We start from the raw sequence: 15120 nt of genomic DNA, 5'->3' as shown, positions 1-15120 counted from the left end.
GTGTTCAAAACACACAGAATATGTCATACAGACCCTTCACAGGCTAGGTTTCTCCATCAACTACGCGAAGTCACACCTTTTGCCGTGTCAAACACAGCAATACTTAGGAGCGACAATCAACACAGAAAAAGGGATTGCCACTCCAAGTCCACAAAGGGTTCAAACATTTCAAAAGATAATACAGGCCATGTATCCAACACAAAAGATACAAGTCAAAATGGTAATGAAACTCCTAGGCATGATGTCTTCATGCATAGCCATTGTCCCAAACGCAAGATTGCACATGCGGCCCTTACAACAGTGCCTAGCATCACAATGGTCACAAGCACGGGGTCAACTTCTAGATCTGGTGTTGATAGACCGCCAAACATACATCTCGCTTCTATGGTGGAACAGTACAAATTTAAACCGAGGGCGGCCTTTCCAAGACCCAGTGCCACAATACGTCATAACGACGGATGCTTCCATGACAGGGTGGGGAGCACACCTCAATCAACACAGCATCCAAGGACAATGGGACATACATCAGAGGCAGTTTCACATAAATCACTTAGAACTGTTAGCAGTATTTCTAGCGCTGAAAGCATTTCAACCCATAATAACCCAAAAATACATTCTTGTCAAAACAGACAACATGACAACAATGTATTATGTAAACAAACAAGGCGGGACACACTCGACACAGTTGTGCCTCCTAACACAAAAAATATGGCATTGGGTGATTCACAACCACATTCGCCTAATAGCACAATTTATTCCAGGGATTCAGAACCAGTTGGCAGACAATCTCTCTCGAGATCACCAACAAACCCACGAATGGGAAATTCACCCCCAAATACTAAACAATTACTTTCAAATTTGGGGAACACCTCAAATAGATCTGTTTGCAACAAAATAAAACTCAAAATGCCAAAACTTCGCATCCAGGTACCCACAAGATCAATCCCAAGGCAATGCTCTATGGATGAACTGGTCAGGGATATTTGCGTACGCTTTTCCCCCTCTCCCTCTCCTTCCATATCTAGTAAACAGGTTGAGTCAAAACAAACTCAAACTCATACTAATAGCACCAACATGGGCAAGGCAACCTTGGTACACAACACTACTAGACCTTTCAGTAGTACCTCTTGTCAAACTACCCAACAGACCAGATCTGTTAACACAACACAAACAACAGATCAGACATTCAAATCCAGCATTGTTGAATATAGCAATTTGGCTCCTGAAATCCTAGAATTCGGGCACTTAGACCTCACACAGGAATGTATGGAGGTCATAAAACAAGCTAGAAAACCTACCACTAGACACTGCTATGCAAATAAGTGGAAAAGATTTGTTTATTACTGCCATAATAATCAAATTCAACCTTTACACGCAGCTGCAAAAGAAATAGTAGGATACTTACTACATTTGCAAAAATCTAACCTAGCTTTCTCTTCCATTAAAATACATCTTACGGCAATTTCTGCTTACCTACAAATTACGCACTCAATTTCATTGTTTAGGATACCAGTCATAAAGGCGTTTATGGAAGGCCTAAAGAGAATTATACCACCAAGAACACCACCAGTTCCTGCATGGAACCTCAACATTGTCCTAACATGACTCATGGGTCCACCTTTTGAGCCCATGCACTCTTGTGAAATGCAATACTTAACGTGGAAAGTTGCATTTTTAATTGCCATCACATCTCTAAGAAGAGTGAGTGAAATTCAAGCATTTACCATTCAAGAACCATTTATTCAAATACACAAAAATAAAGTTGTTTTACGGACCAATCCTAAATTTTTACTAAAAGTAATCTCACCGTTCCACTTAAATCAAACGGTAGAATTACCAGTGTTCTTCCCACAGCCAGATTCTGTAGCCGAAAGAGCACTACATACATTAGACATCAAAAGAGCACTAATGTACTACATTGACAGGACAAAACTAATTCGAAAGACAAAACAACTATTTATCGCCTTTCAAAAACCTCATACAGGAAATCCAATTTCAAAACAAGGCATTGCTAGATGGATAGTTAAGTGCATTCAAACCTGCTATCTTAAAGCTAAAAGAGAACTGCCTATTACACCAAAGGCACACTCAACCAGAAAGAAAGGTGCTACCATGGCCTTTCTAGGGAATATTCCAATGAACGAAATATGTAAGGCAGCAACATGGTCTACGCCTCATACATTTACCAAGCACTACTGTGTAGATGTGCTAACTGCACAACAAGCAACAGTAGGTCAAGCTGTATTAAGAACATTATTTCAAACTACTTCAACTCCTACAGGCTGAACCACCGCTTTTGGGGAGATAACTGCTTACTAGTCTATGCACAGCATGTGTATCTGCAGCTACACATGCCATCGAACGGAAAATGTTACTTACCCAGTGTACATCTGTTCGTGGCATTAGTCGCTGCAGATTCACATGCGCCCACCCGCCTCCTCGGTAGCCTGTAGCCGTTTAGAAGTAGATCTTAAACATTTGTACATTTGTAAATATATTACTTAAAACTTTATTATGTACATACGCATTCACTCCATTGCATGGGCACTATTATTAGCATACACAACTCCTACCTCACCCTCTGCGGGCAAAACAATCTAAGATGGAGTCGACGCCCATGTGCAATGGAGTCGAAATGGGAGGAGTCCCTCGGTCTCGTGACTCAAAAAGACTTCTTCGAAGAAAAACAACTTGTAACACTCCGAGCCCAACACCAGATGGCGGAAAAAACACACACACACACACACACACACACACACTCACACTCACACTCACACTCTTCTTTTTTACGAGGTGGAACTTATACCATGCCATGTAAGTTTGCTATTAAGGAGAAGTAAGAACCGTAGGGAGTTTTAAGAGTTTAGTGATGGGTAAAGGTACAGGGTTGTAAAGCTGTTTAGTGATGGGTAAGAGAAGGGGCTTCTAAGGTTAAGCAATGGATAAGGATAAAGTTTACTAAGGGATTTGGGGTTAGGGTATAGTTAGTAAGGGCTTTAAGTTCAGAGATGTGTAAGGGATAATGAGGGTTTTTAGGGTTCAGGGATTTGTAAGGATAGGGGGAAGCAAGGGGCCTTTAGGGTTCAAGTAAGAGTACGGAGCAGTAAAGATTTTAGCTTTTAATGAAGGATGAGGGTAGGGGTAATAAAGGCCATTTAGGGGTTAGCTTTAGCTACAAACAATACTTAAACTACTGGAAAATTTGCATTTCTGACCTTATACTTGTACCTTTTAATTTATAATTTATTCAACACAATTGTGTTATTATAACTCACATACCTCCATAGACTGTGCGTTTTACTTGGTAACCACACTACATTAATTAACTATATAGCTCACCACTCTACCATGCACGTTGTTCTTACAAAAAATTTGATTTGTGATATAACTGTTATTGCAAATACTATTAGTTTACATGGTACATAAGATAATATAAAATGGCATAAGCTGTGTGTGAAATTCGAAGTCTTCAAAAAATTCTCCACACAGGATGAATGAAATAGATTTATGGCATAGAAGAAACTCCAGCCACTGGCTGCAACAGGTATCCCAAATAACTGGTCATCACCGTTTCGACTTCAACAATAAACTTTCTACTCAAAACCCATTTCTAAGGAGGATAGTTTGCCACGGAGAATGGGTATCCATGAATACACACAAGCCAGTCTCAGTAAAGCACAAACATATATTTACACATTACCACATAGTCCAAGTTACAGCTAATGTAGCCACATTACAGTTAATGTAGTGTGGCTACAGGGTTGAATACACTGTGTGCGGAGTTATGCAAGTTATACCTTTAATTTATGCAACATGTTCAAACTATTACAAAATAATAAAGTATGACTTTAGAAATGTCAAGTTTTCAGTAGTTAGTGTTGTCTGTAGCTAAAGGATAAAGTTATAAGAATTTAAAGTTAGTGTGTAAATTATACATTTAAGGTATAACTATATAACTTTAGAATTTGTAATGTTTCTGTATTTTAAGTGTGGTTTGTATAGCAAAAATTAATAAAATATGCCTAATTAAAGCAAAGGTTTAACCTTATGCATATATATAAGAATTACCCAGTGGCGGTTACCACAAGGTAGTTATATCTAGGATCGTGTTTCCATAGGAAATGTATTTTTTGGTTTGCTAATATCTGTAGCGCCATTTAACGAATCTTCACAAAACTTTTCCCCCAAAAAAATTTTGTTAAGTCAGCTTCTAAGTGGAATGCTTTGGGGTGGTTCCATTATGCAGTGGCGGGGAAAACAGATACCAAATATGGCAGGAAGACAGATCTTGGCCCAGAAAAGCAGTTTTTGTGATATCATGTAAATTAGTTCAGTAGTTTTTGTGCAATTAATTGAAAGTATATTTCACGCTGAAGAAGACCCACAGACTTAACAGATCTCTTGGCGAGATATGATTGGGTACCACAACATCAACAATGATGTGGCGGGCAGCCATCTTAGGACTCAGGACTCAGTCCGGAGTCCTAACAAAATATGAAAAAATACATAGAGGGTGGGGAGGGATACCCTGACCCCCTAGGGCTGTTGGTTAAATCCCAGAGGGAAACTGGGGACAAAAATGTTTTTTTATTTTTAATGTTGCTGCAAATTTGCATAGGATCTGTGTATCTGCTGCAATTTTTTTTTTTAAAGTGTGGCTCACAGGCTCCTCTTGAAGAAAAAAAACTCCTCGGATGGGCCAGTGCCTGGGAAGGGGGTGGCGCAAAGTGCTTTTTTGAGGGAGGGAGCATGTGGGGCATGTGCCCATCCCGAGCCTCAGTGAGGTACTAAAAACCCCTTCCTTTGGAGTTGAGGTGGAAAATGGAGTGAGTGGGTGTGTGACCCCCCCCCCCCCTCCTGGCAGCTTTATTGCACTCCTGGGACCCCATCCCCAGGGGCTGAAATAATTTTTTTTAAACTGGGGAAGAGGATGCATGGCCCCCATCCATGACCCTCTAAAGATGCCAGGAAACCCTCACCAAAGTATTCTATCCCAGAGAGCCCACCACTGACAGAGTAGTTTCCTTGCTTGCACTAATGTAGGTAGGGAAACATATGTGTGCTCCTGCCTGGCTGGAGAATTACTAAATCTCCCACCAGCGAGAACAAACATTCCTCCAGCTTGGCAGGAGCATTTTTAAATCTCCCACAAAGCGGGATTAAACATGCCTTCACTTAATAATAATTTGTCTGATATGTAAAGTACTGCATTGTAAAACGGGGAAATCTTACAGGCAAAGTTATGACTCCCATTGGTGCCTGTAGCATATTGTAAATAAAATGACACTGAAACCACACAGAAGACAAGCCGTGATTTGACTGTGTTGGACCAAATATTAAAGGAGCCTGAGTTACTGGGCAAAGCAATGAGGGGGTCAATATGAGAGGTTGAATCCAAGTTGGGGTGGCCTTTTGGGTAATCTTAGGATTTCCTGATGTGGACTTTCTCTATAGGCCAGTGCACTGTTCCTTGTGTCTTTACCTGTTGTCTACCAATAAAAGTTAAGAATTTGGTGAATATTAAACCAGGAACCACTTAGCGAATTCTTGCAGAGGTTCCACAGGTTAAACAGGCATGAAGACTTAGGGGGTTATTACAACTTTGGAGGAAGTGTTAATCCGTCCCAAAAGTGACGGTAAAGTGACGGATATACCACCAGCCATATTACAAGTCCATTATATCCTATGGAACTCGTAATATGGCTGGTGGTATATCCGCCACGTTACCGTCACTTTTGGGACGGATTAACACCTCCTCCAAAGTTGTAATAACCCCCTGAGTTTCCATATACTCCACAGAGTGAGGCCATGTGCTCAGTGTGCATGGTAACAGAATCTCTTATCGCCACTCCGTACACTCCCTTCAGACAGATTAAATTTGATTGTGTGTATATAATATATATTTTTGTGTGTGTGTGTGTGTGTGTGTGTATGTGGCAATGCATGGGTTTTTTGCATAGAGTAATCCTAGCTAGACATCAACGAAACACTGAACATGGGTAGGATATGATTCCGAGTGGTATTGTTTGAATGGACATGGAGGCATACTACCTAATATCCTGCCTCTGCTCAGATGATGTTCCTCTCCTATCCTGAAGTGAGGGTCACACATGTTTGGTTCCTCTTATTACACATCTGATCCCACCTCCCGCTGTCCTTGTCTTCCTTCCAAGGATGGACTGCCAAGAGAGGCTACTACAGAGGAGCTGGAGGTTGGGACCGTCATTGCCAGCCAGACTCAGTCCAGGACCACCCTTCATGACCTGCTTGATACCCTGAAGCTGCTGGAGGAGGAGCCAGAGCTTCCCCCAGAGACCAAGCCCTATCGGAAGGACAAATATGCCTGGATTGATGAGGTAATGAGGTACCTTCAAAGCTCTGCTGTTTAGAGATGAAGCCTGCCCAGAGCTCTTCAGAACAATTGACCCTGGGCTCAGCTTACCACACGCTTTCAGAAATGGGAGTAAAATGTGTATTAACTGCAAGGCACATCTATTTGTTATCTAATCAAATCTTTCTTGACAGAAAATTGTGCCTGTAGCTTACAAAGAATATCTGTACACTCATGACTTTAAAATTCCTTTCTCCAGATCAGGCACAATAATATATGGCCCATCCCCAACTCTTTCCTTCTAGCACAGGACTGCTAACTTCTCCACTCTGAACATACCACAGTGTAATTTACACATGTAAGTTACTACAAAGGTGTAAATTACACCTATACATTACTCACAAGTGTAAGTTACTGCTTCAGTGTGATTTATGAATAGCATTTTGTAGTACGTTTTGCAGTGCTAGTGTAGTACCACAAAATTTACTACAAAGTGCACTTTGTGAATCAGACCCTTTCTGTACTGAATATGGGAGGATTCCACCAAAATGCTGCTTTGTCAGTTCTCCTTTATATAATACATATTTTGTACCATGTGGATTATGTTGTTATACCAGTTGTGATGAGAAATGTTTATTAATGTGAGACATTATGTGACATTAAAGTGTGAAAATCTATGATTGAAATACAATATATTTTGGAAATGAATAAGAAATTATGGCCCTCATTTCGACCTCGGCGGTCTTTTTTAAAGACTGCTGAGGTACCGCCGTGCTGAAGACCGCCAGTGCAGGCGGTTTTCCGCTCAGAGTATTATGACTGCTGGCAGCCCTCCTTCCTTTTTCGGACAGAGAGCACCCAGCAGCCATACTGGCGGTCGGCGTGGAAGTGAAGGCTGCTCCACCTCCACCGCCCCGTCATCAGAACACCGCCCACCGAATCACGTCCCATGATTCGGTGTGGCGTGTTCTGGTGACTGGGTGCTGGCGGCGGAGCAGCCCCCATAGATCCCGTCCCCTCCCAGAGGATTAACGGACAAGGTACGTGTGTTGTGTGCGTGCATGGGGGTGTGCGAGTATGTAGAGGAGGTGTGTGAGTGTGTGTATGCATGCAGGGGTGTGTTGTGTGTATGGGAAATGTGTGTTGGTCGGTCTGTGTGCATGTCTGTATGTGTGCTGGTATGTGTTGTTGTAGTGTATGTGTGCGTGTAGGGGTGTGTGTATGTGCATGTTGGGGATGGGGAGGGGGTCCTGCCACCTTTGGGGGGGGAGGGAGGTATGGGGGGAGGACTCTGGGTGGGGGATGGGGTGGGAGAGACCCCTATCAGTGCCAGGGAAGGAATTCCCTGGCACTGATAGTGCCTACCGCCATGGATTTCGTGGCGGTTCCAAACCACCCGAAATCTATGGCAGTATGCAGGGTCCTGGTACCGCCGGCGGTCTTGTGACTGACGCCGGGCTGGAGACCAAAGTCTCCAGCCCAGCGGTCGTCACCGCTCTGGCGGTCGGAGTGGAGAAGTGGCGGATGACCATGGCGGTAACCGCCATGGTCATAATTCCATTATTTTTACCGCCGGCCTGTTGGCGGTATTACCGCCACTTCTCCCCCGTCCGCCAGGGTCGTAATGAGGGCCTATGTGTTTCCAATAAGTTGGTGGAAGTGTTATTTATACTGTATAGAGTATTTGTTGATTAAACATTAGTAGATAAGTACTCATGGGAGACATGAAGTTAAAATAGTGTGTTTCAAGCAAGTGGGCAGTCCAGATTGTGCTTAGTAGCTGACTCTGTCAGCTTTGTAGCTGATTGATAACTCACGTTTTGGTGAGCCAAACCAATAAACCAGCCATCATCGCCAACTAAACAGGCAAAAAGTCTAGTCAAATATTGCTTTCCAATCCGAGGAATCCAATCTAGTCCACCACTGCACGTCCCAACTAGCTACACATTATGACTTCTTCTTTACCTCTTACAGCGATATTCAGATGTGGGATGCTAGTAACAAAGCCATTCCAGCAGATTTATTTTCCCTTTATCTTTTCAACTATGCCTGCGTAATGGCAGATCCTTAAACAAAATATCATGTTGGACAACCCAGCGCAGCAACCGAGTAGACAATGGTCATAAGATATAATATAAAGGGACCTGCAGAGCTGTCAAAGCTGCCAGATTTCTGAATACTGTAAACTGCACATCCATGTGTCACACCTTCATCCGTCGTACTGCCAGGTAAGGGCTGTCTCCCACACCACGATAAACGCACCTCGATGGTCATCACGCACCACATGTAAACACTTTCCACATAGGATCACGTACCAACGGCAAAAACCTTTCAGCCATACATTATATAGGACATTGCTTCCTGGCCAGGCAGGCGGGTGCTTCTGTGTGCCACTTAAAAGCAGCCATCAACATTTTACAGTACAATTGATCTGCTTCTCCCCATTGGGCACTCGTCTAACACTTGCAGTCAAAGAACTCTAATTGGCCACTTGGGGGCACTCTAGGCCTTTGGCTGGACTATCTAGTACGCATCCAGAAAACACTGGAACGTTTTCCCGAGGGGTGCGTGGACCATATGCTACACGGTCTGTGTGGTGTTTATTTCCTTCAAACCTTTGCTACCCCTCTGGAGAGTTCTTGGACGAATTATGATAATGTTCGTGAATAGAGGTTTATCTATCTATTGGTCAGGTGTCCGCTCGTGCATGCCAACAATTTATGACAGGAAAGTGGGATTTTTATTTTTAAAAGAAGGATAAATATATTTCCCCTATTGACTTTCTATTGAAGCAGAGGCAATTGTAGACGGGAGACAGCTGAAATAAAACAGTTTTTGGCTTCAGAAAATCGGGTCTCTCGCCTGCATTGGGGTCTTTGCCAGTGCGAATAGGCCTCTGAGCTGCAGGTCACTCGTTTAGGCATGGGCTGGCATCACTCCGCCTTTCGTCTGTTCAAAGGCCAATAAGTTAAATAACACTCACGTAGACAACAGAACCGTGTTTTTTTTTTTTACAACACTGCAAGCGCTTTATAAGCAACTGATTGTAGTGTACCTGTTGTGTAACATGAGCCAGAGGTTTAGATCTTCAGATCACCTTAATGGTGATGAGGCCAGGATATGGGAAGACTCGTGACCCCAATAGGTTTTAAGTTTGTACAGTCAGTGAATACTGTGTAAAAAGTGGCGGTTTTGAAGTGAAACCCTCGTGTTGGGCGTTTTGTTTGCAGTAGGACCTGGAATCTATTCAGACTTTACAGGCCTTCTTTGGATCGTGGCACTATCTTCTTCTTCGAGAACAGAGTTATTTGGAAATAAACAAATACACATCTTGCTTAAGTAGATGCAGCAGAAATGCAAACAATGAAAATAGATGACGCTGACATCCCTTTTGAACAAGATGGGGTTGAGACCTAATTGAGGCCTAGTTAGCTTAACCCAGTAAACCACACTTTGACAGGTCGTAGCAAATTCATCTTAACTGCAATAGTATCTACTCAGCATACGCATTTGAATTCACATCTCGATTAATTGCTCTGCACACTATAAATAATGCACATTTTCAATAAAAGTCCTAAAAGCATCATCACCCTCTAGCTTCTGTTGCTTTACTTGCCAAATTTCTCGAAATCTCCCAAAAATCCAGTTCTTAATCCCAGTCCTTTGATGGTGTGTAATGAGAAGGGACAGATGGCAGCTGAGGTGGAACACTTCAACTTGACAAGAAATCTGAATGCCATGCTTCCTAGAAGGTGTGGCGCTGCAAAAATGTCTCCCGTTCTTCTTCACATGCAGGATGCTGGCTCAAACTCTCTGACCACAGACAACCTTGAGCGCTTTGGGAAAATGACGCACCCGCCAACTATGCCAGACGATGGGGCCCTGCTCTCTGAGGCGAAGCTGCAGAGCATCATAAGCTTCTTGGATGAGATGGAAAAGTCTGAGCAGGAGCGGCCTCATTCGGGGGCATCCAATGTCCAGCGAGAGGTATGGTGACACTTTTATTTTAATTGGAGCCTGGGCTGGGTTGCACGCTTTTAGGGCCAATTAGTATAAACATTTGCATGAGCTATCCGTAGGAGCTTTGTTTTGCAACCCGTTCTGGATTTGGACCGTAGGCAAGCCACAGAAAGAAAAATTTTTGTCAGCTGTTTCAGCTCATTTATGTGAACCAACGAGGATAAGCTTGTATGGGCGCTGACCATTATTGGTACCAACGTGGACAACATGTAGAGGAGCCAATCGTGGCAGATCCTTGATGTGAACCAATTAAATTAACCTGTAAGTGTTGGCCATGGCCCATCAATTGATCTCACTGTTGCATTTGGGTTCTGCCGATTCAGTACTTTTTTTTTTTTTGCTTTTTATTTTGTACTTTTTACTAGGGGTGAATCTCCCCCAAGGTAATTACATGGCAAATGTAGTGCACGTGTTTACTGGCAGTTTTGCCTTTTAAGATAAGGATGCTGGGATGCACTGGGGTAAGGGGCACTTGATGGGTTACACTTGAGCACATATGCACACGCATATGCACTCTTGTGAGTGCTGCGCTTGCCTGTTCCAATGGGGAACAGAGTCAAGACTGATTTGCATATGGCTGGGTCCAAACTGGGGTGGCATGTTGAGCAAAAGAATTGATGGATTAAACCCAGATCTGTGACTGGGGTGAATGTTTGGTTGATCCCGCATTCCGTCCATCATTTGTGTATATTTGCTTGTGATACTATTGTCATGCGGAACACGTTAACTGTGCACTGGTAGCCTGGTGCAGAGGTAACTCTCCAGGATTAAATATTGACTTGGAGTAGGCCTTTTAATGGTGGTGTATACTCATGGGGAAAGTCAGTGTGGTTTACTGTCTTGTCTGCCGTGACACTTTATTATACACAGAGAGGGAACACTACCCTATAATTTCGCTTCCCTTTGGCTTACAAAGTCTAGTGACATATCAAAATGAGGTGGAACATGTGCGAGAAAACCAGATCTGCGATTTCTTAAGGGTCAATTGTACAACCTGTGGGTCACCCATGATTGTTGTATTTCTCGTTCAGCTCAGGATCATAACCCAGGCTTTTTGTCACCCTGCTGTGCCAAGTTAATTACATTTCTCTCCAGCAGCAGGAACAAAGGTCGCCCCACACAAATGGAGTAAATAACAATGCTTCCCTCAGATCCTGAGCAGGAAAAGGTGGGGATTAAAATCTGCATTTTTTTTAATTACTTGTCACACTGCTCCTGGGCTGGTGACAGGCCAGGCCCACTGAACGAAAAAGGAAACCCAGACAACTAGAGCCAACACAGGAGGGGGCTCCTCTTTGAACTTTTGGTGGGAAAGGCCCTGGCAAAGATGTCAACGAGAGACAGAGCTGAGACCCAGGAACAGATGTGACCAGTGACTCCTGGGAGATGCCATTTTGAATTTTTCCAGCATGCTGTGCAGTAGGGTTGGGGAAAGGGTGGAGAGGTGATGTGTCTTCCTAAGATTGGTCAGCAATGCCTGTTTTTTTACAACTTTCTGCCCCCACTTAAAAAATCTTGCACAAGGGGAAGATTCTTTCTTGGTTGGCCTATTTGTGCTCTTTGCTGCTGGATTCCTGGGACAATCGCGGCTCGCTGCGCGATAAAGGGGTGGCATGCAGGATGGGGTGAACAAAATAAACATTACATAATAAAAACGTACCTGCCTTGCTGCTGCCACGCCGCCGCTCCTTCTTCCTGGTCACAGGAGGCACAGGCTCCCAGCTTGCCCTGTGGCCAATCCTAACGCTGCATGAAAGCAGCATTAGGATTAGGATTGGCTGTAGCGCCCTGGCAAACTGGGAGCCTGTGCCTTCTCTCTCCAGCCCGGCAATACAATGCAAGGCTGGAGAGAGCACAGTGCGCATGTGTGTTTGGCCGGCCTGAGATCGCCAGCCAAACATACATGTGCACAGATGGGGAGTGCTGTGCACCCCCCCACCTCGTCCCCCTTTCATTCCCTATGGCCTCGCCTCTTTAACAAAGAAACATTAATAAACCCTGGAACTGCGACAGCCGTGGACCTGAGTCCCAAAAGGACTAAAGACTTTGCCCACCCCCAGTTGACCCCAGGACCAGTGGGTCTCTCCAAGGGCCAGTGAGTCTGGCCCCCTTCCTCCCCCTAAGGACCAGTTGGTGGTAAGATCTGCATTCCTTCACCCATGGTGAAAGACAAGGAAGAGAGATGGCGCAGGGCGCAGTGGGTCTCTCCAAGGGCCATTGAGGCTGGCCCCTTTCCACCTCCTGAGGACCAAACTTCCAGGCCAGGTCCTCCCTGAACCGGAACACAAGCATCCTAGGACCAGTTTCGCCCTAGCTTGGTTCCTGTGGAATAGTGAACCCGGGCCCACGTCTGACCATACCCAACACAGTTAGGGCAACAAATACAAAAACAACAAGGTGATGGATGAAATGCTTGAATAATCTCAGCCACTGGAAATCACTCTGGGCCGCAAGCCAATCCATTGTTTTTTACCAAACATTCCACCCCAGTTTGGACACAGCCATATGCAAATCAGTCTTGACCCTTCTCCTCATGGGAGCAGTCCAGCCCCGAATGCTGGGGCAGGCCCTCCCTGAACCGGAACTCATGCAACGTAGGACCAGTTTTGCCCTAGTTAGGGCTCTTCAGCCAGATTTAGCTTGGTTCCAGTGGAACAGTGAGCCCGGGGCCTGTGTCTGGGCATACCCGGTGTACTTAGGGCAGCAAACACAAAAATGACAAGGTGATGGATGGGATGCTTAAATTAATTTCAGCCACTGCAGTCACTCAGGGCCGCATCTCAATTCATAATTTTTTCCGTCCACCATCCTACCTCAGTTTGGACCTAGCTATATGCAAATCAGCCACTGGCTCCACTGACAGCACTACTGGGCCTCTGCCACTCATTTGATATGCAGTGCGCCACATGAGGAGTGGCCACTGCTTCAACAGTGTAGCCATCTTTAAATGCTATTGTGTATGTGTTATCATTGTTTTACCATTTCACAAGGGCTACCATGTTTAGAAGCAGTGTCTGCCACCTTGCAACAGTTCAACAAAGCTATACTATTCTGTATTCACAATACCATTCCAAGAGGGTCACCAAATGCTATGTTACCAGCTCCCTTCTGCAATTGTTTTCTTACCTATTTTTGATTGCAAGTATATGCCTTTCACTTTTATTATTGTAGTTTATGCTGCTTGTGCTTGCAAAAAATGATAACTTGCTACGGGTAGACCTGTTGGCTGTGCCAATGGTGGATGTAGTTGAAATGTTGTGTAGGCAACAGTAGAAGGCTATCTATGTTTATGTTTACCCTGCATGGTTCTTTCTCCAGGGGCTCCTGTCCGAAGAGGAAGTGGCTCATTTAGAGCAGGCGTCTGCGGTGGCCACGGAGGTCACCAGCTCCATGATGAAGCTTAGACTGGAGGTGGAGGAGAAGAAGCGTGTGACAAACCTTCTTCAGACCGCTCTGGTACATTGCTCCATCCAGTGCTTTAAGTGGGATAAGAAAGGGAGGAGTTGCCTAAGTTAACACACAGCAATATTATTTTGGGGTGTGGCCTAAAAATTGTGACTAGAATTATAAATTGTCTCGATGTCATTAAGACACACCTTTAAAGTACCAATTTTGACCTTTTTTTTTTTTTTTTTTTTTTTAACAACCGTTATTTGAAGCCTTTTATGCTGGATAATTTTTGAAAATCACCCAGAAGAGAGAACTACTATCAAAGGAAAGATTTCAAAATATACCTGCATTTTTGCTTGAATTATTACACTTACAAATTGAGGGAACTATTTATAAGCTGCATTTTGTAGTACTTTAGCAGTACTACAGTGGTACTACTCAAATACTACAGAATGCTATTCTTAAACCCACAACTGTAAATCTTCACATCATCTCTTTCCTATGGGGAGAGCCTCACACAGGTTAGTTTACTATATAGTAGTAAATGTGGGAGGAACTGGGGAAGTGGCTGGAATAAGGGGCATACTTACTACTAAATGGGAGGCATTTAGGGAGGAGTGAAAAGGGATTAAGGGAGAGGATTGGGGAAGGACATGCACCCGCCCACAAAAGAGTTAGCTAATTTTTACTCACAAAGTGCACTTCTCAAGTTACTACAGGGACCCAAAACTGTAGAAAATGACCCCAGTTCAGAGCTGCACCATACATGGCCAACCACTGGTACTGCAACACTGCAACGCCCTTTCATAGAAAATAATGGCGGCACGGATTTAATAGTTAAAAATATAAATTAATGTTTAAAAATAGCTTAAATAAAAACATACTCATCACTTCATTATAAGATATTTAAGCAAACTGTTAAGAATTTAAAAATTAATAGTTTAATAAACTATAATTAAATTATTTTTAATTCTATACATCACCTTTTAATAATTATTAATGCATGATAAAAAGAAACGTTAACTTTTCTACTTTAGGTTGGAATTTGTTTTCAATTTAAAACTTCAGAAAATATTTATTTTTGTATATTGTGTTTAAATTAATTATGGATTTAATAAAAAATTGAGTTAAAAAGAAATTAGGGTTTTTCCTGAACAGCTCTGCTCTTTTAAAAGTCTGTCAGGGCTGGAGCAGAATCAGGAATGTGCTGGTTAAAGCTATAGGTATATTTATTGCACAGTTTAGTGTTTTATTGTGTGGTAATATCTGTAAAACTTTCAGTGAAGTGAAAACAATATAAAAATAAATGTAGACTGGGTTGGAGTAATTTGGTACTTTATATGAGCATGGAAGTCCCACTCGTCTATGTACTTCCAGAT

General features: G+C 43.3%; 1 protein-coding gene across 4 annotated transcripts in view; it reads left to right on the top strand.

Annotated features, from left to right (window-relative positions):
* Positions 1-15120, top strand: part of CEP131 (centrosomal protein 131) — a 313831-nt gene that overhangs the window by 98207 nt on the left and 200504 nt on the right. For all 4 annotated transcript variants that reach the window (XM_069199754.1, XM_069199751.1, XM_069199752.1 and 1 more), the window contains 3 exons: positions 6174-6356; positions 10127-10318; positions 13670-13807. In XM_069199754.1, the coding sequence (XP_069055855.1) occupies positions 6174-6356; positions 10127-10318; positions 13670-13807 (513 nt within the window). The remainder of the gene's footprint in view (positions 1-6173; positions 6357-10126; positions 10319-13669; positions 13808-15120) is intronic.

Source organism: Pleurodeles waltl, chromosome 7 (assembly GCF_031143425.1).
Source record: "Pleurodeles waltl isolate 20211129_DDA chromosome 7, aPleWal1.hap1.20221129, whole genome shotgun sequence".
NCBI lineage: Eukaryota > Metazoa > Chordata > Amphibia > Caudata > Salamandridae > Pleurodeles > Pleurodeles waltl.
The sequence above is the reverse complement of the archived record's forward strand: the minus strand, read 5'-3'. Positions and strand labels throughout refer to the sequence as shown.